This window comes from Myodes glareolus, chromosome 4, assembly GCF_982192425.1.
Source record: "Myodes glareolus chromosome 4, mMyoGla1.1, whole genome shotgun sequence".
NCBI lineage: Eukaryota > Metazoa > Chordata > Mammalia > Rodentia > Cricetidae > Myodes > Myodes glareolus.
In genome coordinates this window covers 48845461-48870832 of record NC_142029.1, presented here as the reverse complement: position 1 = coordinate 48870832, position 25372 = coordinate 48845461, and the positions used below count along the sequence as shown (strand labels likewise).

The 25372-nt window shown below is 49.8% G+C and overlaps 1 protein-coding gene across 2 annotated transcripts in view; it reads right to left on the bottom strand.

The window, feature by feature from the left end:
• Positions 1 to 25372, bottom strand: part of Rasgrf1 (Ras protein specific guanine nucleotide releasing factor 1) — a 108982-nt gene that overhangs the window by 29826 nt on the left and 53784 nt on the right. For both annotated transcript variants that reach the window (XM_087905467.1, XM_087905466.1), the window contains 9 exons: positions 24415 to 24608; positions 23874 to 23983; positions 20648 to 20766; positions 18668 to 18828; positions 15198 to 15261; positions 14295 to 14431; positions 11949 to 12031; positions 5112 to 5360; positions 2292 to 3382 (listed from right to left, as the gene is read on the bottom strand). In XM_087905467.1, coding sequence (XP_087761593.1) covers positions 2292 to 3382; positions 5112 to 5360; positions 11949 to 12031; positions 14295 to 14431; positions 15198 to 15261; positions 18668 to 18828; positions 20648 to 20766; positions 23874 to 23983; positions 24415 to 24608 — 2208 coding nt within the window. The remainder of the gene's footprint in view (positions 1 to 2291; positions 3383 to 5111; positions 5361 to 11948; positions 12032 to 14294; positions 14432 to 15197; positions 15262 to 18667; positions 18829 to 20647; positions 20767 to 23873; positions 23984 to 24414; positions 24609 to 25372) is intronic.

Below are 25372 nucleotides of genomic sequence, written 5' to 3'. Positions count from 1 at the left end.
ATTTTTGGTTTTTCGAGGCAGGATTTCTCTGTAGCTTTGGAGCCTGTCCTGGAACTTGCTCTGTAGACCAGGCTGGCCTAGAACTCACAGACACCCTCCTGCCTCTGCTTCCTGAGTGCTGGGATTAAAGGCATGCGCCACCACTGCCCAGCGAACTTCTGATTCTCTTGCACCTGCCCTCTGAGTCCTGGGACTACAGGCTTGCACCAACCATAGCAGATGTACCCAGTATAGATAGTGTATATTGTACTGGGTATTGAATATGCAACTCTGTGCTAGGCAGGCACCCTTTCTCTCTCGTTTACTTGAAAATAGATTTCTCATACAATATATTCTGACTTAGGTTTCTGTCTAACTCCTCTCATATCCTCCCTATCTCCTTACCCACCCAAGTCACACCCTTTTTACCTCTCTCTCATTAGGAAACAGATATATTAATATTAATAAAAACAGCAACAACAATCAGAACAGGAAAAAGCAAACAGAAAAAGGGCCAAAGAAAACAAACATCTAGATTTTGAGACACATACACCAGAACACAGAAATTCCATAAAAGCACAGAATTGAAAAACATAATATACAAACCCAGACATAATGGGATAGACATTAGGAGACAAAAGAAAACTCCAAAAATGCCACTGAGTTCATTTTGTGTTGGCCATCTACTACTGGTGGTGAAAACTTGTTTTTGCTTTGCAGGTCATTGCTATCAATTGGAGACAGCAGCACTCTTATCAACTGAACTACATCTCCAGATCCAGTTATCTGCACTTCTAACAAGCTTCTGGTGATGCTCATGTGGCTGAGCAATGGACCACAAGGGCAGTCTTGTTTTCTATCTCATCTCTTGCTTCTGGTCTGAAATAAGTATTAGTTTCCTAATCATGGGAGAGTCAGGATCTACATTCTCTCTGGACAGTGTGAGTTTTTGCTAAAAGAGGTATGTGCGTGTGTGCATGCGCATGCAGGTGTGTGCGTGGGTACTGGTGTGTGGAAGTCAGACGTTGACATTTTGTGCCTTCCTTAATTGTGCTCCACTTAGTCTTTTTGAGACAGGGTGCCTCACTGAACCAGTAGCTCACTAATTCAGTTAGAGTAGCTGTCAAAAGAGCCTGACGGAGCTAGCTTCCTGGCTCTGCCTGCTTGCCCTGGGACTATAAGTGTGTATCTCTGAGCCTGGCTTTCTCATGTAGGTAATAGGGATTGAGCACAGTCTTCATGCTTGTGTGGCAAACACCTTACCAACTGAGCCATCCTTTGTGCTGAACAGAATTCTGAGCCTCACACCGTCTAAGATCCAATACATTACACACACTGGATGCTATTTAGGTTCTTTGGCAAGCTGTTATCTTGGTTATCAACTTTTAGCTGTCTGAACCACCACACGTTACCTATTTGTAGCATATACTATGTCCCTTAATGATAGAACCTTGTGTGGCTTCTCTTCTTTCCAATTATGCCTCCTTTTCAAAGGCTTGTGATCAAGTATGTGTATATACACACATGTACACACACAGACACATGTACAGACACAGGCACACATAGACAGACACACGGACACACACATGAACATGGACACACACACACGCACACACACACGCACGCACACACACACACACAGCAAGACTATGCTGGTGGCTCCCAGCATATGGTCTGATCTGAGCTAACACAGAATCAATGGGATTCTAGAATGTCTAGGAGAGGCTGTAGATAGGAAGGCGCTGGCTGCTCCAGCAGCATCGTGGGCCACTGCCACTACCTCTGTGCTCCAGATGTGCTGAGCTGTTCCCAGAGCATACAACGCCTTTCTTATTCTTCAACATTTTACATTTCATTATTTTTCTAGAATGTCCTCTCTTTCTGTTGGTGAGCGTGGAATCCAATGGCTCCATTAGGAAGCCTGCTCCAGCTCTCCTGATGGTGCCCCTAGTCTATCCTTTGCCCTCTTCTAACACCTTTCAAATGTGACTATTCAGTGTTCACTCTGGTCCCCAAGCTAGGCTGCAAACCCTGACAGCAGGAGTCAATGGCATGACTTGAACAGAGCCATGCAGGAGGCTACTGTGGTAGGGAGAATGAAGGCACAAATCTGAGAACTCTGGCCAAGACTCATATAAAGTGTGATGATATCATGGGAGCTTCTGCTGGCCTCATCTTGGCAACCTATCTCCTCTCCGTGGCTACTGGTCTGCACTGCCTGTATCCTGTACAACAGGGGCCACCCAGCCCAGCCAAGTCTTACTGTGAGGAGTGCTAATGGGGTGGGTGGTTCTGCTCATGTATCTACTCACTCTGCTTGTTAAGGGCTGAGGGCTCCTCAGGCTTCTCTGGAGTTGCAGTTGGAGCTGGAGCTGGGGTGGAGGTCTGGGTTGGGGTCCGGGTTGGGGTTGGAGCTGGGGTTGGGGTCTGGATTGGGGTACGGATTGGGGTTGAGGCTGGAGTTGTGATCTGGGTTGGGGTCCGGGTTGGGGTCTGGGTTGGGGTCCGGGTTGGGGTTTGGGCTGGGGTTGGGGTCTGGATTGGGGTCCGGGTTGGGGTTGGGGCTGGGTTTGAGGTCAGATTTGGGGTCTGGGTTGGGGTTGCGGCTGGGGTAGGGGTCTGAGTTGGGGTATGGGTTGGGGTTGCGGTTGGGTTTGAGGTCAGGGTGGGGGTCTGGGTTGGGGTAGGAGTTGGGGTAGCGGTTGAGGCAGGAGTCGTGGTAGTGGTTGTGGTTGTAGTTGTATCAGTTTCGTCAGGAGTCTTATTGGTGAAACTGCTGGTCATGCAGAGCTTGCTGGTGTCCAACGTAGACTTGCTGATATCCAGTGTGGACTTGCTGGTGTCCAGCGTGGACTTGCTGATGTCCAGCGTGGACTTGCTGATGTCCAGCGTGGACTTGCTGATGTCCAGCGTGGACTTGCTGAAGTCCAGCGTGGACTTGCTGATGTCCAGCGTGGACTTGCTAAAGTCCATCGTGGACTTGCTGGTGTCCAGCCTGGACTTGCTGATGTCCAGTGTGGACTTGCTGAAGTCCAGCGTAGACTTGCTGATATCCACTGCAGACTTGCTAAAGTCCATCGTGGATTTGCTGGTGTCCAGCGTGGACTTGCTGAAGTCCAGCGTGGACTTGCTGAAGTCCAGTGTAGACTTGCTGAAGGGAGACATGGGTGAGTGCATGCTGGTAATGCCATTGGAGCTGCAGCTGAGTGCTGCCAGGTCCAGTGCCTTGCCGCCTGTGATGATGGGAATGTTGAGGGACAACTTCCGTCGGCGGCTTGGGGATGATGTATTGATAGACAAGGGTGGTGGGGAGGAGAACTTGCGCGTGGCACGAGGTGACTTGGGGGGCTCTCCGTACAGAAGCTTGTTGTTCTGGCCACTGGCAAACAGGAGCTCCAGTGACCTGTGGGGAGGGAAGGCAAGAAGGAGAAAGAAATGTTGGTGTAGGCTTGCCCACCTGGCCTGCTTCCTACAGGACTCAGGGGGACTGACAGCAGTGTCTCCCTTATGTACATGATCCCTGATGCTAGGGGTGGGTCCCTGCTGTGGGAACTCCTTCAGCCAATGACCTTTAAGATTACAGCCCACACACACACACAAAAAATTACAGCCCACTTGGGCATAATCTGTTATAATATAAATGCAGTCATAAACCTCGCCCCCTCCCCAATTCAGTTCCTGTTCCCTGTTCATGCAGAGGACTGTGATCTGGGAGTCTACCCCTGAATAAAGAACCGTTTATTATACTCCATTCTGAACTAGTGTGGGATTACTTTATAACTTTTTATTCATCTTCAGGTCCCTGCACAGGGTTGTGATTGAAGGGCTTGGGGACAAATGTCTATATCCACAGGCTTTGAATAGGCTGGGCAATTGGTGGTGGTGGGGTACTTCTATCTGATGTTGCTACCTCTGTCTCCTTCCTGAGGTACTAAGCCTCCTGACGGTGGCCTTTGTAGAGCCTTTATCCATCCACACGAGGTTGCTCTTAGCTGCAAGTTCTGCCCTTGTCTACACAGTAGTCCTAAAGGATGCTTTGTGGCCGAGGAAGCAGAGGCTTAGGGAAAGACAGGTGACTCTTCTAACGCCTCTGGCTCTAAACCCAGTGTCTATGCCATGGCACCTGAGAGGTTTTGTGTATCCACTGGGTTTCAAGGGGGTGGAAGTGCAGTGCCTTAGGAATCCGAAGGCCAGGCCTGCATTGAAGGCCATCTTTGTGGAAAGTCTCTTGACTTTTCTGGGCCCTACCTTATGCACTGGAGAGCCGAGCTTCAGTGAGGAAGGCACCGAAAGATGGCCTCAAAGCCAAGGTGGCTAAAGGATCCTGTCCACTGAGGCTTGTACCTTGAACATACTGAAGGGCGCCCCTTCTCTTCAAAGCATGATGGGTATACATAGAGCAGGAGTACCTTCCTGCCTAGCTCTCTTCCTTCCATCCATCTTTCTGTAAAGGCCAGGCCTCTAGGGCCTCTGGACTTTGGGGAAGGGAGGGAGAGCAGAGTGATCCCTCCCTACAGAATGGAGTCCTCCCAAACAGACCTCTAACAGGTTGTATGACTGAGGATGACCTGGTGTTGCTGCTTTTCCAACTCATAGCTTCAGAGCCTTAGGGTGATAGGCTTGTAACACCATGTCCAGTTTCCTTTGGAAAAAAGCAAACTTGGAATGTACTCCCTCTGTGGTCTGGGAATGCTGTGTGCCACCACACCTTGCTTTGGGGACAGCCTCTTCTCCTGGGATCTCTTTGGCCTGGAAGATCTGTAGGTTTGGGAGGGGGTGCACTTACTAGGGAATGGTGCTGATGGGAGTCCTTTAAAAATATTTTCACATATAATTGGTTAATGTATTTGTGTTTGTGTGTGTGTGTGTGTGTGTGTGTGTGAGTGAGTGTGTGTGTGTGTGTGTGTGTGTGCGTGTGTGCCTCTGTGTGTGTGTGTCTGGGAATGTTCAGGTCATAGAGTGAACGTGGAAGTCAGAGGACATCTTGCAGGAGTGAGTTCCCTCCTTCCACCACGCTGGTTCCAGTTGAGCTTAGGTTGTCAGGCTTGGCAGTGGGCACCTTTACCCACTAAGTCATCTTGCCAGAACCCAGGGATTCTTGTAGAAGCTGAGGGCACGGGGCATGTATGCACCTGGCAGGGATGGCACTGATGGGCTTCTTGTAGATGGTGATTAGCTTGTCTAGGACCACCACAGCAGTGGTGAAGACACGGTAGGAGTGCAGGAAGGTGTTGAGGAAGTCGATACTCAGGAAGCGGAGGTCTGTCAGCCGCTCCAACAGCCGCTCCACACTGGCGTACCGGATCTGCAGCACTTTACAGGAATTCATGGTTTTGCTGAAGCGGATGTCAACATCATCACAATATAAGGAGGCATCGGACCTGTGGAGGGAGGGAGCAGGAAGAGGTGACATGTGTGCAAATGCCAACATCACCACAACGTAAGGAGGCGTTGGACCTGAGGACCAAGGGAGCAGGAAAAGATGACGTATGTCTAAGGTTGTTTGGGTCCATGGCATCTCTTCCCCAGATGAGGGCTGGGACTACCCCTAAGGCACCCTGCACCTCCCAGTCAGAAACAGTTGTACTAAATGGTCAAGGGAGACTTCAGAAGGATAACACCAAGAAACAGCCGTAACTCTTTCCCCCAGGTTTCTAAAACCCTGCAGTATACAGCACCAACGCCCAAAAGTACTGGAAAAATATAACAAGCTTTTAAAAATGTGTTTCCAAATTCCCAGCACACAAGAATTCTATTCACATAAAATATGCATATTTATGTCTACAGCAGCGTTGTTCATAATAGAGCAGACTGGAAACAACCCCGGGATGTCTACCAGCAGATGAATGGACAAATCAAATACGGTGTGATGTTACTCAACCATGAAAAGAAATGAAACACCGACACACACTACAACATGAATAAGCCTTGAAGACATTACGCTAACTGAAACAGGCCATTCATGCCATTGTTCCGTTTATAAAAGAGCACAGTACAGACAGATCAGTAACAGGAAGCAGTTTGGTGGATGGCAGGTGCTGGGTGGGTGCATTGGGACCAACTGTCCACATGTGTACCATCTCTTTCCTTGCCGAGTGGTGACGGTAGTGTCTTAGAAACAGGAGCTGGAGTCAGCTTTACAACATAGTGAGTACTCTTAAATCTACTGACTTGTACCTTTTAAAGTAGAGAAATTTATGCTATATGAATGATCTCAATTAAAAAAATAAGTCGGGCCAGGTGAGGTGGTGCCCACTCAGCACTTGGGAAGCAGTGAGGCAGATCTCTCTGAATTCAAGGTCAGCCTGGTCTACATAGTAAGTTTTAGACCAATCAGGGCTACATAGTGGGGAAGAAAAAGGTAATATGGGGTGGGGGGAAAGATAAAAGGGAAATTCCGGCATTCCGAGTGAAGAGAAACTAGGAGATCAGCTGCTGTTTGGGCTGCCTCGAGGTGTCTCTGGAGTTTGGAGACTAGTCTCTTGGTTTTTCACAGAAACCTGGTCTACTGGATGGGAAGCTGAATGACATCATTGTGTCAATTTGGGACCCATGAAGGAAGGCTACGCATTTCAGAGAGGGACCGTGAGGGAAAAGCCTGCCCTCCAGCAGAAGGGGATGGCAGGTCTTTCTATCCTGGTCTTCAAGTCCAGTGTACTACTGTTGTGACTTCTGCTCTTCAGACTAAGTGCAAAGTGCTGTCCCCGATGTAATACCCCGGGGACACTCTAGAACGAGCCCTTTCCACCAGGCTCTATGTAGTCATAGGCAAGTCCTCAGTGACCGTTCCAAATGGAGAACGAAGCAAGGACTTAAGCCCCTCGAGATAACAAGTAGCTGAATGTGATGCCCCCCATATGTTTTTCCTCTTCCCTTCCCCATCTCTTCCCTTCCCTTTCTAGTTTGGGCAGTGTTGCCTTGTGTAGAGTTTAAAATCTTTCTGTCTCAAGTGCTGGGGCGATGTTGTGTGCCCTGCTTGACTCCCCCCAACCTCCTGCCACCCTGCCCCCGCCTTTACTTTTTTACTAAATGTGAAAATTCTACCTTTGGCTACAAACTAACCAACAGTTATTTAAAAAACCTCCTGGACTAGAAAGTCTTCAGTGCAGTTGGCCTATTGAGACCACCCTTCTCCTAGCTCCCAAAGCTATTACTGACGAAGTTGGCTTTGTGAAGCTTCTCATCATGAACTTCTAACTTACAGGTCAGTGTGAACGGACAGTTCAGGGGCGTATGTCTCTTCCATTTCCCTAGCTTTTGTAGCATAGGGCATTCCACCTTGACCTCACCTTGGTTACTCCTTGAGCATTAGTGTCAGCTGGACTTTTAATCCACTGATGGAAAAAGAAGCCTTCAGCGCCTGTCCGGTAACCTGAGTTGGACTCACTGATGCCTTTGCCTCTGGCCAAGGTGATCACTGTATCGGTGGGAATCTGTCCCAGGCAAGACCTACCTATAGCGTTTTCTAGGACCTTCCAAAACTCCTCTCTGGGTTGCCAGGATGTGAGGATAAGAGTCATCGCCCAGGCCACAAGGGGATAGAGAACTGAGCAAGGATCTGTGCATCGAAACTGTGTATGAACCCAGCCTCAATGGTGTCTTCTGGGCTTGGTGGGAATCAACAGCCCCAAAGGCTGTTATACCCTGCGGTGCTAACTGGATGCTGAACCACATCAGACTCAATTTAAGAGCAACGGGTTGGGGAATATTGAAGCTTAAGCAATGACTCTAAAGCTGGGTTTTGTTGTTCATAATCATGTTTCTTTTCTAACTTTGACAACTGAAAAATCTGAGAGTGAGAGGCAGTCTTTACTTGATTTTCCTTCCTTCCTTATTTTCATTGGCCTGCGTTCCCTATACACTAGAGGCCGTGTGCCTGCATTCCCTATCCACTGGAGGCCGTGTGCCTGTGTTCCCTACACACTGGAGTCTGTATGCCTGCGTTCCCTATCCACTGGAGGCCGTGTGCCTGTGTTCCCTACACACTGGAGTCTGTATGCCTGCGTTCCCTATACACTGGAGGCCGTATCTTTGTAGTTGTTTTCACTGGCAGCTAGCAGCTGCCTTAGACCTCTGTGTTTCTGGTGGGCTGTTACTAGAGGAGTGTATAAATGAACAAATAAATATAAGCTCCTATCGAATGGATAAGCTTTAAAATCTTATCATAATGAAGTCCCAGAGAAAAAAGAAGCCACAGGAAGAGGAGTTCAGCCCGTCCTGACCGCTGAGGGGAGAACAGGCTTATGCCAGCAATGGTTACTTTTCTCACTGCTGTGACTGCAGTGACTTAAGGGAACAGATATTTTCAGGCCACCAGAGGGTAGGGACTAGGTGGTGGCATGAATCAAGGCACTGCTGGCTTACATCTGCATGAATCCAGAAGCGGGACCTGGTTATAACTCTCAAGCTCTTTTGCCCTCTAGGGATTCATTTCCACCAACTGGGTTCAGCCCTTTAAAGGCTCTACAGTTTCTCAGAATCGTGTTACCAGTGGGGTACTAAGTATTGAAACACATGAAATAACGGGGGCACCACATTCAAATCATAATGGCATCCTTGGGGCCAGTGTGAAGGACACAGCTTGATGCCAGCTTGGCTCTTGTTTCCTAGACAACGCCTATTCTCCACTTCTCAGTCTCCTCATCTGTGAACTGGAAAAAAAGGCCGTCCACAAAGCTTTTGTGAGAGTGGAATGGATGAACCAATTAAGAGGCCTGGCATGGTACGTGGAACACAGGAAGCTGTAAGGGAGCCCTGGCTCTTAATTCACTGGCTCTGCAGAGGGTGTTTCCCACTCCAGGATACAGACAGAGCTCTGAGGAACTGAGCAAATGGACTCATTTTCTCATGTGTACCATGTCTAAGGCAATTTTTTTGAAGAGCTGGTGATTTGCTGGGCAAGTAGAGTACTTGCCAAGCGTGTATAAGGCCCCAAATTCTTTCTCTGGAAATATGGGGATTTGAAATATCAATAAATCTTTTCCCAAGAGTCTCCAATGAGCAGGGGGTGAATCTAGAAGGTGGAGAGATGGAATGGCAGATTAGGGTAACCTGTAGACAAATGGCAGTCCTCGTAACTGGCTATCCACTGCCCTTTTGTCTCTCTTTTCCCTACCTACATCAGCCTTCCCTGCTGCATGGACCAGAGGGGAAGCTGGATAAACGGGTTCAACCCATAGTATGTAGACTAAACCACAAGGCTTCCAGAGACAACAGCACAAAAGAGACCATCTCAGAGAAGCAGAGGGAAGGTCTTCTGACTCAGCTTCGCTGTAGGACATGGATCATTTTAGAAACCTGCTGGCACCAAGTCCCCAGCTCAGTCCATTGCCTTTTTCCAGCGGATACCATTGTACCCAAGTACTCTACCAGAGTGCCACCAAGGGGGTGGGGCTGATACCCTTGGGGTACAACCGTACCACCTACAGAATAAAACCCAATAGCTTGCCAGATGCAGCGTTGCTAACTGAGTCCCGCATCCCTCACCAGCCCCATCGTTCACCACATGGTATAGACCGCCATGTTAGTTAATAAAGTCTGACTGTGCTATATAAAGCTCAGAGAAATGAGAAGTGAAATTAAGCATAGGAATTTCTCCTAAACGTAGCAGATACACATATAAACTACAGCATCTGTATAATGAAAGCAGGAAAAGGATCAACAGACCACAAGGGCGCCAAATCCATGGTACGCTTAAGATACGTGAGGCACAAGTGATGTTCAATATCCATGAAGTCTTAAGGCAGACACCTACATGCAGACGACATCACAGCTGTTGGTTAGGTTAACCAGCATGCTCAGCTGTGGTCGGTCATGTGTGCTGTTTTACATCTGAGAGAACGCAAGTGTGTACCACAAACCCAAGAGCCTTCTAAAGGCTGGGCCTTCTCATCTAACTTTCACTCTAGTCTATGCCGCAGGGAAGGCTGACACAGCATGGGGGAGGAGCAGGGCAGGAGAGCACTCTGTAGCTCAGCTAATGTGGGGCTGGCACGTGACCCTAAGCTACCCTAACCTCCTGTTCCTTTTCTGCACTCCCATCCATGCTTCTTAATATGTGTTCCAAATGGACTCCCCAAACTCTAGGGTAAAACATCTTAATCTATCCCTGGCCTGTCTGCTCCAAAGCCTATGGGATAATTGGTCTAATCAGGTGTCTGGAGAACAGAGCTTGCTCGGGTTACTGCCTTCGTGCCAGTCTAAGTCCCATAACCCCAATGGGATTATTCATCATTTCACAAACACATTGCACTGGCCTGCCTTTGTGCAAACACTCACATTGTTCCTTTTCCCCAGAATACCTTTCGATTTAATAAACTGCAACTGGCCTTCAATATCAGCTCTGGGTTCCTTTTTCAGGGAAGCCTTGTTCAACTGTGCCAAGTGAATCAGGCCCATATCCATCCCTTGCACCCTTCTGGTACCACACAAACTGTTGGTTGGCACCCACCTGACTCTCCATAGTGGCATTTCACTGGGTCTCCTTGGGTCACTGGACAGCTCTTCCTACTGGTCCCATTGCTATCGCCTCTGGTCATTCAGCAATGCAGTGGTGAAGGGAATGATCGCTGACCAGTTTCAGAGAAGTTTAAGGGACCTGGCACACCTGAAGCTGTCTCTGCTTACCCCCATGGTGTAGGAGAACTTGCAGTAATAAAATTGATGGTATAAAGGATTTACTAATAAACTTGCTTAGGAGACATTAAGTCACACAAAGTAGAATTAAGCTAACTAAGGTGCAGTGCCTCCCCAATACCTAAAAGATAAGTGTTACACTAACCAGACTTGCTAGAGATAATTCAAGTTTAGCATTGCTGGGAAAACACTTCAATCGATGTTTGCTCACCAGGATTGACATGCAATGAGGCTTCATTCCTATCTCAAAGAAGACACCCCCAACTTATAATCAGGCATTAAGTTCAGACCTAAGGAGCAACTCAGGTGGGCAACACAAGTGACAACTCTCATTATGACCCAGTACACCATAAAACATAATTCTGACAGGTGAGCAAGATGACCCCAGTCAGCAACTATTCAAAAAGAACAATACTGTTGCACTGGAGAAATAATCGTGGCGATATCTTTGCTGTGTAAATCTCCCATCTGCCCAAACAGCCAGACTTGCAGTCTCCTGTCTCTGTTTAAATTGTCAAAGTGTAACCTCCAATTAGGACCTAAAAGAGACTTGAGGATGACTGTGCATTTGGAATGAATAAACTAAAAGCATCTTTCAGATACTCAGTCCTGTGGTACGCACTGTCCCAGGGCACTCACTGGGAACAGCAGAGATTCATATCAAATAGCAGCCATAGTCATCTAGACACAGGCCAGTGGGCAGTGGGGTCCTGGGAGGTATCCGGTGACGTTATCAGGTTTGGGAATCACAGGTTGAGATGGCAGCCAGACAGCCAATGTGCTGCAGGGTTGGGGGAGGAGGGAAAGGGAGGCGTCCTGTCAGGTGGGAGTCACTGGAGGAAAGATGCTTCAGTCAGATTATGGAAGCTGGGCTACAAGGGACCATTGACTGGGAAAACTGTGTCCAGCAGGACACTATCCCCTTGTCCTGAGGGACTACTCAAATAGATGCACTGGCCCGGCAGCTGCTCCCGGCCATTAGGTTTTTTATGTAGTTTTGAAATGTTCTATGTATTTATTTTATAATTAGAAAAAAAATTCTTAAGAAACAGTAAGTGAAAATTTCATTCCTAAAATTATATTTTAAATAGCTCAACGTAAAAAAAAACCAACATGCAAATACAAATTTATTTTAAAAAAGGCAACGCGTGCAAAGTTGACCAACCAGGACAAAAGCTACTGTTCAAACCTTCACTCAAAACCTGAAGCAGACATTCCAACCGTCCACCGCGGAACCCTCCCTTGAGCCCCAGGGCTGACCCTGCTCAGGCCCTAGCTAGCTGTCTCTGGCTGGTGCTTAGCTTCTGGAGCGCAGGCAGGTTAAGGGCACTTACTTGATCATCTGCGGCACCGTGACCTTGGAGTTTTCTTCAAATGCATTCATCATGAGTCCATTGCACCGGATATTATCTACACACTGGAAACAGAGGGGATCCGGGGCTCAGAACTCAATCCCTGTACCAGATCTCCGACCCACCTGAAACTCTCCCAGCCTGCACACAGGGTCCTCAGGCGTCAAGGACACTGTCCAGGCAAGGGCAATACTAACACACCATCATTCGAATCCTGGAAGTCAAGTGACCTGGAGGGACTGACTTGACCTTCTTGAGTCTGTTTCTCTGTCTTCCTAGATGGCTTTAACGACCCCTGCTTTACTTGGGTGTTTGCCAGGAGGATGCATCAGACTCTGGCCACTCCGCTGTATCCTTTGAGGCCAGTGTCAAGGATGAGGTTGCCCCACCATGCTCTGAGCTCTCTGGGAGGCTGCCTAGCAAGCCTCTGCAGCAGTGTGTATAGTAGTACATGTGTCCTCTGTGTAAATCGTCCCCTGACCCGCATACCAGCGCTGTGGTGCTGGAGGTGGTTTCTACATTCCCAGTCTATACATGGGGAGTGCATTTAGGAGGCAGGAGGACTGCACGTTTGAGACTAGCCTGGGCTACATAGTGAGGCTCAAACAAAAACAAAACCCAACCAAATATAGAAAATTAATCTCAGAGGAGGGGCTACCTCTTTTCACCTTCTGGATCTCTACCCTGGGCTTAACATTTCTGCTGTGGAGGGGACCCTCCTGGAACAAGGTTTTGGGGAGCTCCAAGCATATCACAGAATCTATAGCTCTGAGGTTGTGTGTGAGTGGAGGCCAGTGCTAAGGGCACGGAGAAGAGGAAGCCGTGAGACAGAGGGTGACAGGACTCCCAGGCTCAGTCCCTACGTCAAAACCGGGCCCCCAAAGGAGGATGCACACAGGGGGAGGTTTCTGCCATTTGTGTTTTCAGCCTGGTCTCTCCTCCATGCAGAGACTCTCTTTCTTGCCCATCCTGCCAGCAACTCCAGACAGAGTGCTGTGGAGACAGCTGAGGACCTCAGGAAGCTGCCAGGATGGCTTTTGAAGGGAAGGGACTGGGTGACCCCTACTCAGGGACATCAGCAATGCTGCTAAGGGCAAAGGTATCTGAACAGCCAGCACCTTTGATGGCTACCGCTCCCTGGGGGCAGGAAAAGGCTGGGTTTGAGTTCTCCATTTTTTCAGGGCATGCTGGCTTTTTTTTTTTTTTTTGGCGGGGAGGGGGTGAAACTCAGAAGAGTAGATTTACACTGTGTACAATCCCATACTGCCTTGGTTCTCAGTGGATCCGAGAGGAGCAGGTTGCCAGAAGGCCTAGCCACCCGACGTCCCCTCGACCAAGCAATGTTGATATCTGCAGCTTTATGGACTGCCTGGGCATTCAGTTCAATTCAGAGTTCCACAATATGAAAGTAAATCCTTGGTGTTTTACTATCACTCTTTATCTGGAATGTTCTTTCAGTTCTTTTTTTATTTTTTTTTTTCTTCAGTGCTGGAGGTCAAAGCGTGCTTTGAAGCAGAGCACAGAGGTAAGCAGGTAGGGAACTGGTGAGGGAGACTCTCTAGGCACACTGGGTACTCTGCCCTCCCCTCCTGAGGCACAGGGAGGAAAGCCAGCCATATCTGTCCCTTTCTGTTGCCAGCGGCTCTCCTAATACCCCCACGCAGCCCTGCAGAGAGGATGGCCACAGGCAGACACCCTGGGCCCTGGCTCCCACCTTTATGGTACTGCTCTTTGCCTTCTGGAGCACAAGCTAGGAGCAGCTGACAGCCTTGTTACTCAACTTCCCACCTCCTGTACTTCCAGTGCCCAAAGTCATGGGCTGCTGACTTTCCAGGAGAAGCCAAGGCTTCCTGCTTAATGGTGAAATAGGGGTGGGACAGGGGGACAACGACTGCTTGCAACAGGCAAAGGACAAAACTCCATCTTTCTCTGGCACATGATGCTGGCTTGGACTTCAGGAGCCTGCCCTGGTTCTCTGGACTAGGTGCTCAAGTGTCTCAGGGCTGTGAAGTTCTCTCCTCAAGCTCTGCCGTATCTAACGTTCTTGGATGGTAGGTACCACCAAGACATTTTGTGTGTGTGCATTTAAGCCCCTGGAGATCAGACTGAAGTGCCTGCCATTCACAAGTCTGGGGAGCAGGAAGTAGAGTCCGGCATGTTTAAGGGTTTAAAACCACATTGCAAATGGTATGTATTGGCTGACTCAATCTGGGCTGGGACCTGGTCTTCTCTAATAGAACCAGCCTGCTATGCCCTGCCCATCTAGGTCCCCCACAAGGTCAAGCATGAAGCAACAATGTGCTCCGAGAAACAGGCAGTGCTGCTCACCTGGCTGATGTCACTGGTCCACGCTGCCTTCTCCTGCCTGGATGAGGCCACCAGGATGACTGTGAAGGGTGGGGAATCCTTTGGCTCCACCCCGATCTTAAAATCCAAGTGGTCTATGTCCGGGGCAGTTCCTTTGGCTTTTTCCAGTGACAAAATATGAAGTTAGCAGGGTGAATGTGGGGCTTGTGAGCCAGGTAAGGATCTCAGGTCCCTGACTTAGACACAGAGGCTCAGCCACTGGCTGCCTCTTTTAGAGCCATGGTGTTTTATGATGTTTGGGTAGGTGAGAGTCACCATTTCAAACAGGGGAGAATGGAGAATCTGGCATACCCAAGTCATTTACAGGCACACAGATTCTTGATTACAAGTTACGGCTCTCACTGTAGCAATGGGGTCTGAGCCAGGACTCAGTAAAGACTCCTAGCAGGGAGGCAGCCATGCCAGGGTTAGATGGGGCTGCATAACCCAGCCCTTCTGCTAACACCTGGGGCAAGAAGCAACATTGACATCTAAACTTTTATAGACTGGGCTGAACATTAAGTTTGGTTTACAGCTCCCCACTGGGAAAGTAAGTCCCAGGTATTTTATTACTGATATTTAACTCTCGGTTTCTTTTCTCTTTTTGATGCTGGGGATCAAATTCAGGGCACCACACATGCTAGGCCCTGGAACTCTGGAGAGTTTACTGGAAAGAAGAAGTTCACCCGGTCAAGATCTCCTCTCTGGGGACACACAGTTGTGAGCTGTCTGCCCTGGTCTGAGTTGTTCTCTTGTCTTTTTGCATCTGAGTCAGGGTCTATCATCTGCTCTTCCTGCCAACCTTGATGAATGTGTGTATGTGTGTGCGTGCGTGTGTGTATATATGTGTGTGTGTGCACAGAAATAAACCGCTTGTACACTGACCTTCCTCCTCTGCGTTTTCTGGTTCCTCCATTAAGGTGCAATCGATGAGCGATATGACTCCATTCTGAAAAAGATCAGCAGGAGTTTGTGTGCTAGAGTAGGGGTCCCAGGACATCAGGGTTGGAAGGACATCGACACCAAGCAGTCACACATCCACATACGTGTGTGTAATCCACAGAAGTGACCGACATGAGATTTTCTCAGGGAGACCACCCTTGGTAAAGGTTATGGGCAGACGGGCCAGAATCTATCCTGTCTGGCTTGCTCTCATCACATCAGCAACTCTGACAATTACACCATACCCCTAAATCTATAAGACCTCGAAGTCCTCTGTTCTTGGGCAATCCCTCCTGTTAGCCATGGTGAAACAAGTCAACTTTATGGATCCATTATATGGATTGCTAACCCCATTTTATGGATTCGAAAATGAAGTCAGAGAAGTTAAGTGGTTGCTCAAGTCACCTGGTCAGCTCTTGGTGGGGTCCTGAGGAAGCCTCAGGTCTCTCGTCTCAGGCCCAGGCCAACAACTCATTTCCTATTATCAGAAATAAAGAAAGGGCACCTCTCCCTTTGACACCACCGAGAAGGGAACCTGTGGCCGAGTGGAAGCACAACCCCCTTCCTCTTAGGTATGGCTGGGCTGTGATCAGAGCACAATGAAAAGGCTTAGATGGCAGTGAAGGCATGTGGCGCTGGGGACCGCAGCCTCTGGCTCGCTCTCTGGCTCTCTCCTGGACCACCTGTCTCAAGGGAAGTGGGTGCCATGTGAACAGAGAAGAGCTGAGGCCTTTAGCCCACAGTTCCGTGAATGAACCACCTTGGTTGGGTGAGATTCTAGAACACTGTGACCTGGCAAACATTGCTATTGCAAACTTGAGCCCTGAGCCAAGACCACTTTGAAGTCGCTCCTGACCTCCTGACCCACAGCAACGGGCAGGCAGTAAGTGTTTGTCTTGCAATAACTGATGCTAATATAGACCCAGCCACATGACTGATCTATATATAAAAACACTGGGCAGGCTGCCCACTTTTTTGTTACGAAACTCAGAATTTATTTTTAACTACTTGCCTGGATTATGGTCTCGTGTTATATAGGCTGCCACTTGTGAGGAGAGCATTGGAGGGGATTCCCAGGCCCTGGGGTCTGCTTCTTGCTTCCTTCTTTAGTGATGTCGAGAAGTTCCCAGGACTTTTGAACAATAGCTTTGCCCTGTGATTTCACTGGGCTTACCAGTCCTAGAAGCCTCCCCGCCCCAGCCCAGCTCTGACATTCCCTTATTTATTTGCAGTGCTGAGGTTGGAACCCACAGCCTTCTGCACGCTAGGTCGGAGCTTTACCACCAAGCAACACCCCAGCTGGTACTCCCTTACTGGCTTGTTTTACTTCCTTTATCTGATCTGTGAACTGGGAAAGTGATAGTGTCAGAGGTATTCTAGGAATTGAATATGTGTAAAACACTTGGGGCAGGGACAGGCCACGGGAATCATTATTCGAGGCCTTGCTGTCAGTAATATGACAAACTCATTACCACAGGATTTACAATGACTGTTTAAGTTACTGAGAATGTATTGTACCAGGCACTGGGACTCCCTCAGCATTCCTGGGAGGAGCATAATAGGATTTCATATCTGTTATGCAGATGAGGAAACTGAGGCTTCGTGAGGTCACATGACTTGTCTGGGGTCTGCCTGGTACGCACACAGCAGTGCTCGGATCCTGTGTCCTTTTCTAGCAGCTATTCCTAAAAAAATATTATTTTAATTTGTGTGTATGTGTATGTGCATGCATGCATGTGTGTTTGTGTAACATGTGTGCAGCTGTTCAAGGAGGCCAGAGGGGGAAGTCAGATCTTTTGGAGCTGGGGTTACAAGCAGTACCGAGCCATCTGACGTGAGCACTGAGAGCCAAACTTGAGTTATCTGGAAGAGAGGCAGGGGCTCTTCACTGCTGAGTCCTCTCTCCAGCTCCCAGGCTAACCCTTTAAAACTCAAAAATAAATAAAAGGAAAACACCAACAACCTAAAATCATGAACTTCCAGCCTCAGACCCAGAAACTGCCGTAGCGTCTCCAGTGCAACCTGCCTGTGCTCACCCCTCGGCTGAGGAACGGGAGACCTGACCCTCCCGACCTGGACAGAGACATCCGGAGTGGAACTTGGCACTAACAATTACCGAAAGCTTCCCTTGACACACAATTTGGTTGGAACTGGAGTGTTTAATATTTGTAAATTAATTTCTCCATGTGCAGCCAACCTGCTAATTTGTTGACATGTTAACATAAGCAGGGTATTCCCCTGAAGCCAGCGGTTGATCTAATAGCTCGACGGGAGGTTACGGACCAGGCATCCAGGTCCCCAAAGGAAGGTTTCCCTGATGCTCTCACTTAATTAAGGGCACCTTCTGGGCCTTCCTTTCCAAGCTGCTGCCTGCTCACATTTGAAATCCCATCTGCTCACACAGGATGGACAGAGTATGGGGAGAGATGGCAGCATAGAGAGACAAGGTCTTGTAACCAGCGTAGCAAATTCATAGGCCCTGTCAGCTCACTGCCAGACCCTCCATGCAGTGTTTCTGTGGGGACAGTTATCTTTATTTGACTGATGAAATGTACACAGGACAAGGACATTTGCAGGGTCACATGTGTGACAGAGTTGGGGCCTGTTGGGGTTCAGAGCAATGGGACCAGCAGTGAGTTGTGTTAGGGAGCAGTATTTTGGTTTGAGCCCCAGGCATCACAGCAGAGCTGCATTTGAGTTGTCTCAGGGACATGAAGGAGGCTCGCCTCAGAAGAGGGCAGCCGGCTGTGCAGTTGAGTACACAGCAGGAGCAAAACCCTGGGCTCAGAGATGCTTCTTCCCCTCTACCCACTGGGATGAGTCAGGCCACTGAGCTTGTGCTACAAGAGGGCACATGAGGTGACAACAGTTCAGCAGCCTCCCAGGGTCACCTGACCTAAGGAAGCCTTCCTGGGATAGAGGAGTGGGTGTCTGAGAATCTTTGCCTGGAGACGACAGAGAAAGATGTTATGTGTTGCTCTAATTCTAGGTTGCAGGGGAACCTCCACTCTCCCCAACCCTCCTGTCCATACACCACATACAGAGTCCCTCCCCGACACACTCACACATATTTGCACAATCATATGCTCACACTTGTGTCTCGAAGGGCTCGTTGGAACTCCTGACCAGTTGTGGGAGTCTCTGGGGTCTGACGCCACCTTCCCAGTTTCCATGATTTCTCCAGTAGAAGACATCAGGGGATGTTCTGCTCCTTCCCACCCTTGACTCAACCACGGTGTGTATGTGTGTGTGTGTGTGTGTGTGTGTGTTTGTGCACAGGCGTGTGCTCATGTACTCACAAAGTCCCACCTAAGCTCCTCAGTGGCCTCTTGTACATTCAGCCCCAGCTCTGCAGTGAGGGCGCAGCCAGTGTGCCTGAGCCCTAGGCCTTGATCTCCTCTCCATGACCTTACCTTGGTCAGGTGCAGTTTCCCTCCGGAGCCTCTGGTGCAGATGATGAGGTGCTTGGAGAACAGGAAGCACTGCCGCTCCCCCTCTTTCTTAAGGGACAGGGATCCCAGGCGCCCCCTGGTGATCTTGCCCTTTTCTGACATGGGCACCTGGATGAGGGAACCTGAGGGAGCAGGGGTGGTGGTGAGGACGCTCTGACCCTACCCTCAGATGACACCAATGATGCCGACCCCCTGGCTCAGCCTTGAAGGTTGAGGAGCAGGCATGGGACAAGGTAGTTGAAATGCCCTGGTCACTCCTCCCAGCCCAGTCTCAGAGCCAGTGGGAATAAGGAGAGCCCTATAGAGGACCCTACAACCTCCCGACCAGGGAACAGGGTCTTGGCAAGCAGAGGAGCTCTAAAAGAAAGGGAGAGCCGAGCTGAAGTCTGGAAATGGCACTGAACAACTAAGCTGAACAAAAGGGGAGCTGGAGGTGCGTTCTCGTGTATTAACATGGTACATTGCATAGCGCTGGCCGCAGCAGATAGCACCAATTAATCACTGCACTTAGCTTCTGAGCCCAGACTGAGCATGTGATCCTTGGTGTGTTGCAGTAGAAAGCCATTGCTGGATTGAGTAGGCGGCTGTCTCTACTCTGGTGGTCTCATGCATCATGTGCTCTACAGGTTCCTTCCCCATTGTCTTCACTGTGTCCTCAGGGATTGGGTACTCAAGGTCCATCAGCATGGATTGGATTGGGCTCAGCTCTCAGCTCCTCTCTTCTCTGTCGCTAGCTCTCTCCCCGATAGCAAATGTCATCCTAGACCACACTGCCTAGCTTCTTTCAGAAAGCCCCCTTCTTTGACTCCCTTATCCTGTTCTGTGTCTACTGCATCTTGAATGCCCATTAGTGACAGATCTTCTCCTGCAGGGTGAGGCTGGCTTCATCCTGGGGGACCTTAGAGCCCTATGGAGACCTGGTGTGCATAGGGAAGATGTCAGAAATGGCTATGTGGCTAAAAAGTGGGAAGGGCTGGGAGGGGCTCCAGGTCCTGCTTCAGGATGGAGGAGGAAGAGCTTCTCTTGGGTGATGGAGCAGCTTCCGGGTCTGTGGGGGGACTGCCCACCCCAGGAGGGGCTTCCTTCTAGGGTTTTCTTCAGAAAGGCAGGAAGAAGCTACATGAGAACGCTTCTGGTATAGAACATGTCTAGTGCAGCTCAGGGAGACAGAGACAAAGCTGACTCTGGGCTTCAAGTGTCACAGGTGGGTCCTTGGGGACCACATGCAGGCACCGTCCTTGAAACACAATGAATATCAGACCCTCCCCTGATTCTGAGGTCAAATTCTGAGGTACAGACCAGTGTAAACCTCTCACGAGGTTATTTACTAGTTAGAGACTCCAGAGCTGGGAAGAGGGGATGCTGGACACCTATCCTGGGGCAGACATCCATGTGAGGCACACTAACAGTGATGCATTTCCCACAGAACTCAAGAGCTGCAGGAGGTGACCTTCAAATGCATCACAGCCTTGACGTCTCTGAGCCACCAGAAGCTCAACAGGGCCACACCTTCCAGACCCACTCTCAAGGGAAGCAGGAGCCAGAGGTGAGAAGACTTTCTTCAGTGAGATCCGCTGAGCGCAGCCTCCCTCCCATTGCCTCCCAACACTTGCCATTCCCAGGACCGATCACTATCTGTCCTCGTCCTGTCTCCCACTTTCTCCCCAAAGGAACAGACCAGTGCTGACAACCAAAAGCCCGAGGCTAATCTAGGCAGTAGACTCATATTTGGCATGAGGGAAACTGTGGAAAACAATCATATCTACGTGTGTGTGTGTGTGTGTGTGTCTAGACAGAGTCTGCCTCCATGTATAACTATTGCACTCCCAGCAGACCAGAACACTCCACAGTCACAGCTGCAAGCCAGTCTGCTGGGGATGCTCCCAAGTGCTGCCCTTCTTCCAGGGACTCCGCAGAGGGCATGCAGAGCAGGTGCCCTACCTTGCCGCACGAAGGTCTGGCTGGTATCCAGGAGGATTTCACAGCCCTCGATGATCATGCGCTCGATGGCCAGGTTCTTCCGGATGTTCTCTGTCTCGCTGACTTCATCGTGCATGATCCTGGGGAGACAGGAAATAAGAGGCGTGCTGTCCCACTACCAGGGAGGGGAAGGCTGCATTCTCCCTTGGGGTGGGACCCGTAGTTTGGAAGGTGAAGGCGATGCGATTCTATTGAGTGCCAGTTGTATGCAAGATACTTCCCAGGCCCCATCTGGTTTAATCCCCTGGCAGCCCAAGGAGCCGGGTGCTTATTTTAGAAGAACTGACATGGAAATTGGCAGCTGGGAAGCAGGCCAGTCATATCTCAGTGTTGAACCTTGTAGGATAGACAGCAGGTCCAGCCCAGGACGAGGTGTGAGCCCAGGACACCCTTGCTTGTTATTTAGGTCTCATTTTACATGATTCTCATCCATAGATCAGGCAAAGTCCATTTCCCTTGTATTCTTTTCCTCAGGCTGCCCTTCTCCCCCCTTGCTGGAATTTGAACTCAGGGTCTTGAGGATGCTAGTCAAGTGCTCTACCACTAAGTTACACCCTAGATCTTTCTCCCATATCTTTGTATGGATGCGCTTTTAATGTTGCATGGGCCTTAGAATGACCTGAGATTTTGGAGCTCCTGCCAATTCTGTTGGCTCAGGGAAAAGGCTGGCCTCCACCTTCTAACTCAGCCTTCTTGGAGGAAAAGAATTTGTTCCTTTCTGTCTTCTGCAACTTCCATAGTCTCCAGGAGATGGCGCCATTTAATTACTTTGAAAAAAATATTGCCGCGTGGTGGCGAGGGGGGAGATGGGGGGGAGGGAGTGTGTTCTTTGGCAATTTTGCCCTGCTGGGTTTCCAGGCTTTTAACGAATACTTTTGGGAAAGGGGGAGCTCTGGAAAATACCCTACTCATTTCAAGAAGATCACATCTTATGCCTTTCTGTTGATTTCTAAAATTCTACAGCCAATGTCACCAAGAGGACTGGTGACCATGTATGGTTCAAGCTCAGGGAAGCAGGCTCTGCTTGGGTGGGTCATAAGATGAGAAAATCACTCAAGCCTCGCGCCAGTGATACTCAGTTCCCCGTGTGCAGATTTCTGGGGAAGAGGTGGCCATCAGCATTCCGGTTTATTTTCTTCCTGGTTGAGGACTACCATTTTAGCTCAAACTCTCCGGGACATCTAGATGGCCACTAGTCTCTAGTAGTCTCAGTTTCCCCCTTTCCTTCTCAGAAATGCGTGTCTCTTAGATGCCCAGTTCCTGTTTGAGAAGTGGCCAGTGGCAGAGAGAAGGTTTCTCATTTCTCAGCTTTGCTGAGCAATGCTTGACTCTGAAGGGCCCAAAGGGGCAACTCCACAATGGCAGGCAGATTTGACAAGAGTAGCCCATAACTGGTAAGGACACGTTCTGCTTCAGATCGAGTTGGGGTTCCCTGTGCACACACAGCTAGAAGGCTCTCTGAGAAGCCTCGAGGGACTGGAAGTGATGGACTGTGTTATCAGTGGTGTTACAGTGGTTGAAGATAAAACAGCAAAACGGAGGTCTGGTCCTTAGAGAGTGTGTGGCTTGGGGTTGCGGTGAACCGCTGGTGTCAGCAGAAGGGGATGTATTTCCTAGTCCAGATAGGCAGAGCTTGGATATCTGATGGTTTCTGTCCTGCCAGGACACTGCCATCAGCATTCTGTGGAGGGAGGGTGAGAGAACACTCCAGTGTGCCCTTAGGGCTGGGCTCAGGTGAGGGTTCAGGTAGTAGGTGGAAAAAGGAAGGGTAGGATGCATACCTAGGTCTTAGACCAATGACCTTTGCCTCTCAGGCCATCTGCAGCCCTATTTGCTCCAGGACCTGCATCTCTCAATGATGAAGAACCTCAGGGCTTTTTTTCCCTTGGGGAGGGAGGAGATGTAGGATTTGGTTCTTGAACATGAAAGATACAGAGAGCAGGTCCCTTTCTCTCTGCCTCTGGCTCTGCACCTCCTCAGTCACACCTGGATACGGTGTCTACTCTGGTCCTCCTTCATGCCTCAATAACTCAGCTGGGGCTCAGAAGGATCAGGCTAGGCAGCCTGTCCCCTGCCTGTCTCCTGCCTGTCCTACTGCCTAGCTTGGAGTTAAGACCCGCCTGACTAGCTTTTGCTGGCTTCAGGAAGCTGAGCCTCCCTGCGCCTCATCCGTAGTCTCCTATGTATGACTCCAGGGCCCATCTCATATTGTGACCTCCACCCAGGCTCAATCCTAGGCTCTGGTGTCTTCCTGCTTGAAGTCACTCCTGAGCCAATCTCAGGGGATGCCACTGAACTGGTGATGGCTCTCAATTCCAGACTCTAGAGCCCTTTTTTCTGGTCTCTTTCACTTGGGTATTTAATGGCCCACATGATCCCCAGGGAAGCTCTGGACCGTCTAATATACCCCGTCTTGGTTAAGGCCCCACAGATCACTAGTTTTTCTCATTCTCCCACCCAGTCCATTGAGAGGTCCTACTAGCTCTGCCTTTGGGATCCAGTTCTGATCTGGATCACTTCCCACCTCCTCAGAACCTTGAGGAAGTATGAAAAGGCTCCCCCTCCTCTGGTTGCTCTTGCAGAGGAAGACCCCGCCCCCAGACTATAGGACAGAAAGAGGGCCAGGTGAGGAGTCTGAACTAGAGGACTAGAGTGTCCTGGCACATGAAGGCTAGCCACCTGGAATCCCATCCTTGGGGAGCCCTTATCATCACAATTTTTGCTTGATGTTTTGAGACAGGGGATCATGGATTTTAGGGTAGCCTTGAAATTTGGACTTCTGGTCCTCCTGTCTCCATTTCGAAAGTGCTGGAGTTAACAAGTTAACATGCCTGGTTTTATGTAGTACTGGACACTGATCACAAAGCTTCATGCATGCTGGGCAAGCACTTCGTCCACTAAGCTATGTCTCCAACCTTGTTTTCTTTTTTAAAATTTTATTTATTTATTACGTACGGTGTTTTGACTGCGTGCCACCATATGGTTGTTGGGAACTGAACTCAGGACCTCTGTAAGAGCAGTTGGTGCTCTTGACTTCTGAGTCATCTCTCCAGCCCCCAGCCTTGTTTTTGTTTGCAGGGGACCCCCTTCATCGAAGAGAGGTAGGTTACGCCTTCCTTCGGATCCCCTCTTGAGGAAATTTTCAGCCCTGCCCTGCCCACCCTCTGCCCTGTGGCTAGGCACTCACCTGGAAAGTTCCTCTAGTTTGGATTTGGCATAGTCCAGGCTGTTGCGCTCCACATGCTCATGAGGTGTGTGGGCCAGCAGCTCATGGAGTGTCAAGATGTACCTGGGGATCTGTGAGTGGCGGGGGACATGGAGGGACAGAGCCAGAGAGATGACGAATGGGTGGAAAGACAGAAAGGAACAGAGAGCCGAGGAAGGCCAGGACAAAGAGGGAGAGATAGGGATGGTAGACAAGAAAGGTGGGGTAATGAGGGAGAGGGACAGAAGGCAAGACAGAGAGGCAAGAATGGTCCTTTGAACCCAGTGGGCCAAGGAGGAAAGCCGGATGCATTTCTGATCTGCCTGGATAGCCAGGAAGATTAGGGACCCCCACGGTTCTGTCTCCAGGGACTACCCCCTCACCTTCCCCACTGCTGGAGTGGACAAGTACATAGGTGGTCAGCTTGTTCTCCACATGCCAGGGTGGTTGGGGACTGTGTCCTGCCAGCTGAGCCCTCAGTGCCCCCGCCCTAGCCTGCTCCCTTGAAGATCATGGCAGCCACCTGGAACATAGGGTAGGTGAGGAAGGTCTCCAGCGTGCGCTCTTCGCAGTCTGGCTTGGCCTCGTATTGCTTGAGAAGCTTGTCAAAGTCCCGGTTCTGTTTGCAGTGCGCTAGGATCTGGAGGCTGTACTGGTGGTTGCGGACGAACTCCTGGTAGATGTTGAGCATGGGCAGCAGGATGTCGAACAGGTCGGCTGCAGGGCAGGTGGGGTCAGCTGGCCAGAGGGATCCTGGGGCCAGATGTCCCCAGGCCTTTGGCCTATTGGCCTACCCAGAGAGGCTGTGAGCTGGGTTCAAATCCCCACTCCAGAGAGATCCCTCTTTGGGGATTACACTGATACACCAACTTTATCCATGAGCAGAAGAGGTTCAGAGATGTGAGCTGTCTTGTGACTGAATGGGCTTAGAGAGTCAGTATAGAGTCCCCTACCCTAGGGCTGTGGCTCCCAGGGGGCCTGCTCCAACTGAAGAGAACAGTCTAGTGTAGATCACACCTTATCTCATTATGCGTCCATGTGCCCAGCCCCTGCTTCAACCCAAGTGTCTCTGTAAGAGGCAGGGTGTGTGTGTGTGTGTGTACACGTGTGTGTGAGCACATGTGGTGTACCTCTGTGTGTGTGTGTGTGTGTGTGTGTACACGTGTGTGTGAGCACATGTGGTGTAATTCTGTGTGTGTGTGTACACGTGTGTGTGAGCACATGTGGTGTACCTCTATGTGTGTGTGTGTGTGTGTATGTGTGTGTGTGTGTGTTTGTATGTGGAAGCCAGAGCTCAGCCTTTGGTGTCACTCCTTGGGCGTCATTGGCTTTGTTTCCTGAGATCCGGTCTCTTACTGTTACCCGGGGTTGGCTCATCAGGCCACATTGGCCTGAAAGCTCCAGGGATCCACGGGTCTCTGTCCACCCAGCTCTGACTGGGAATATATGTGCATGCCATCAGGACAGATTTTAAAAAGTTT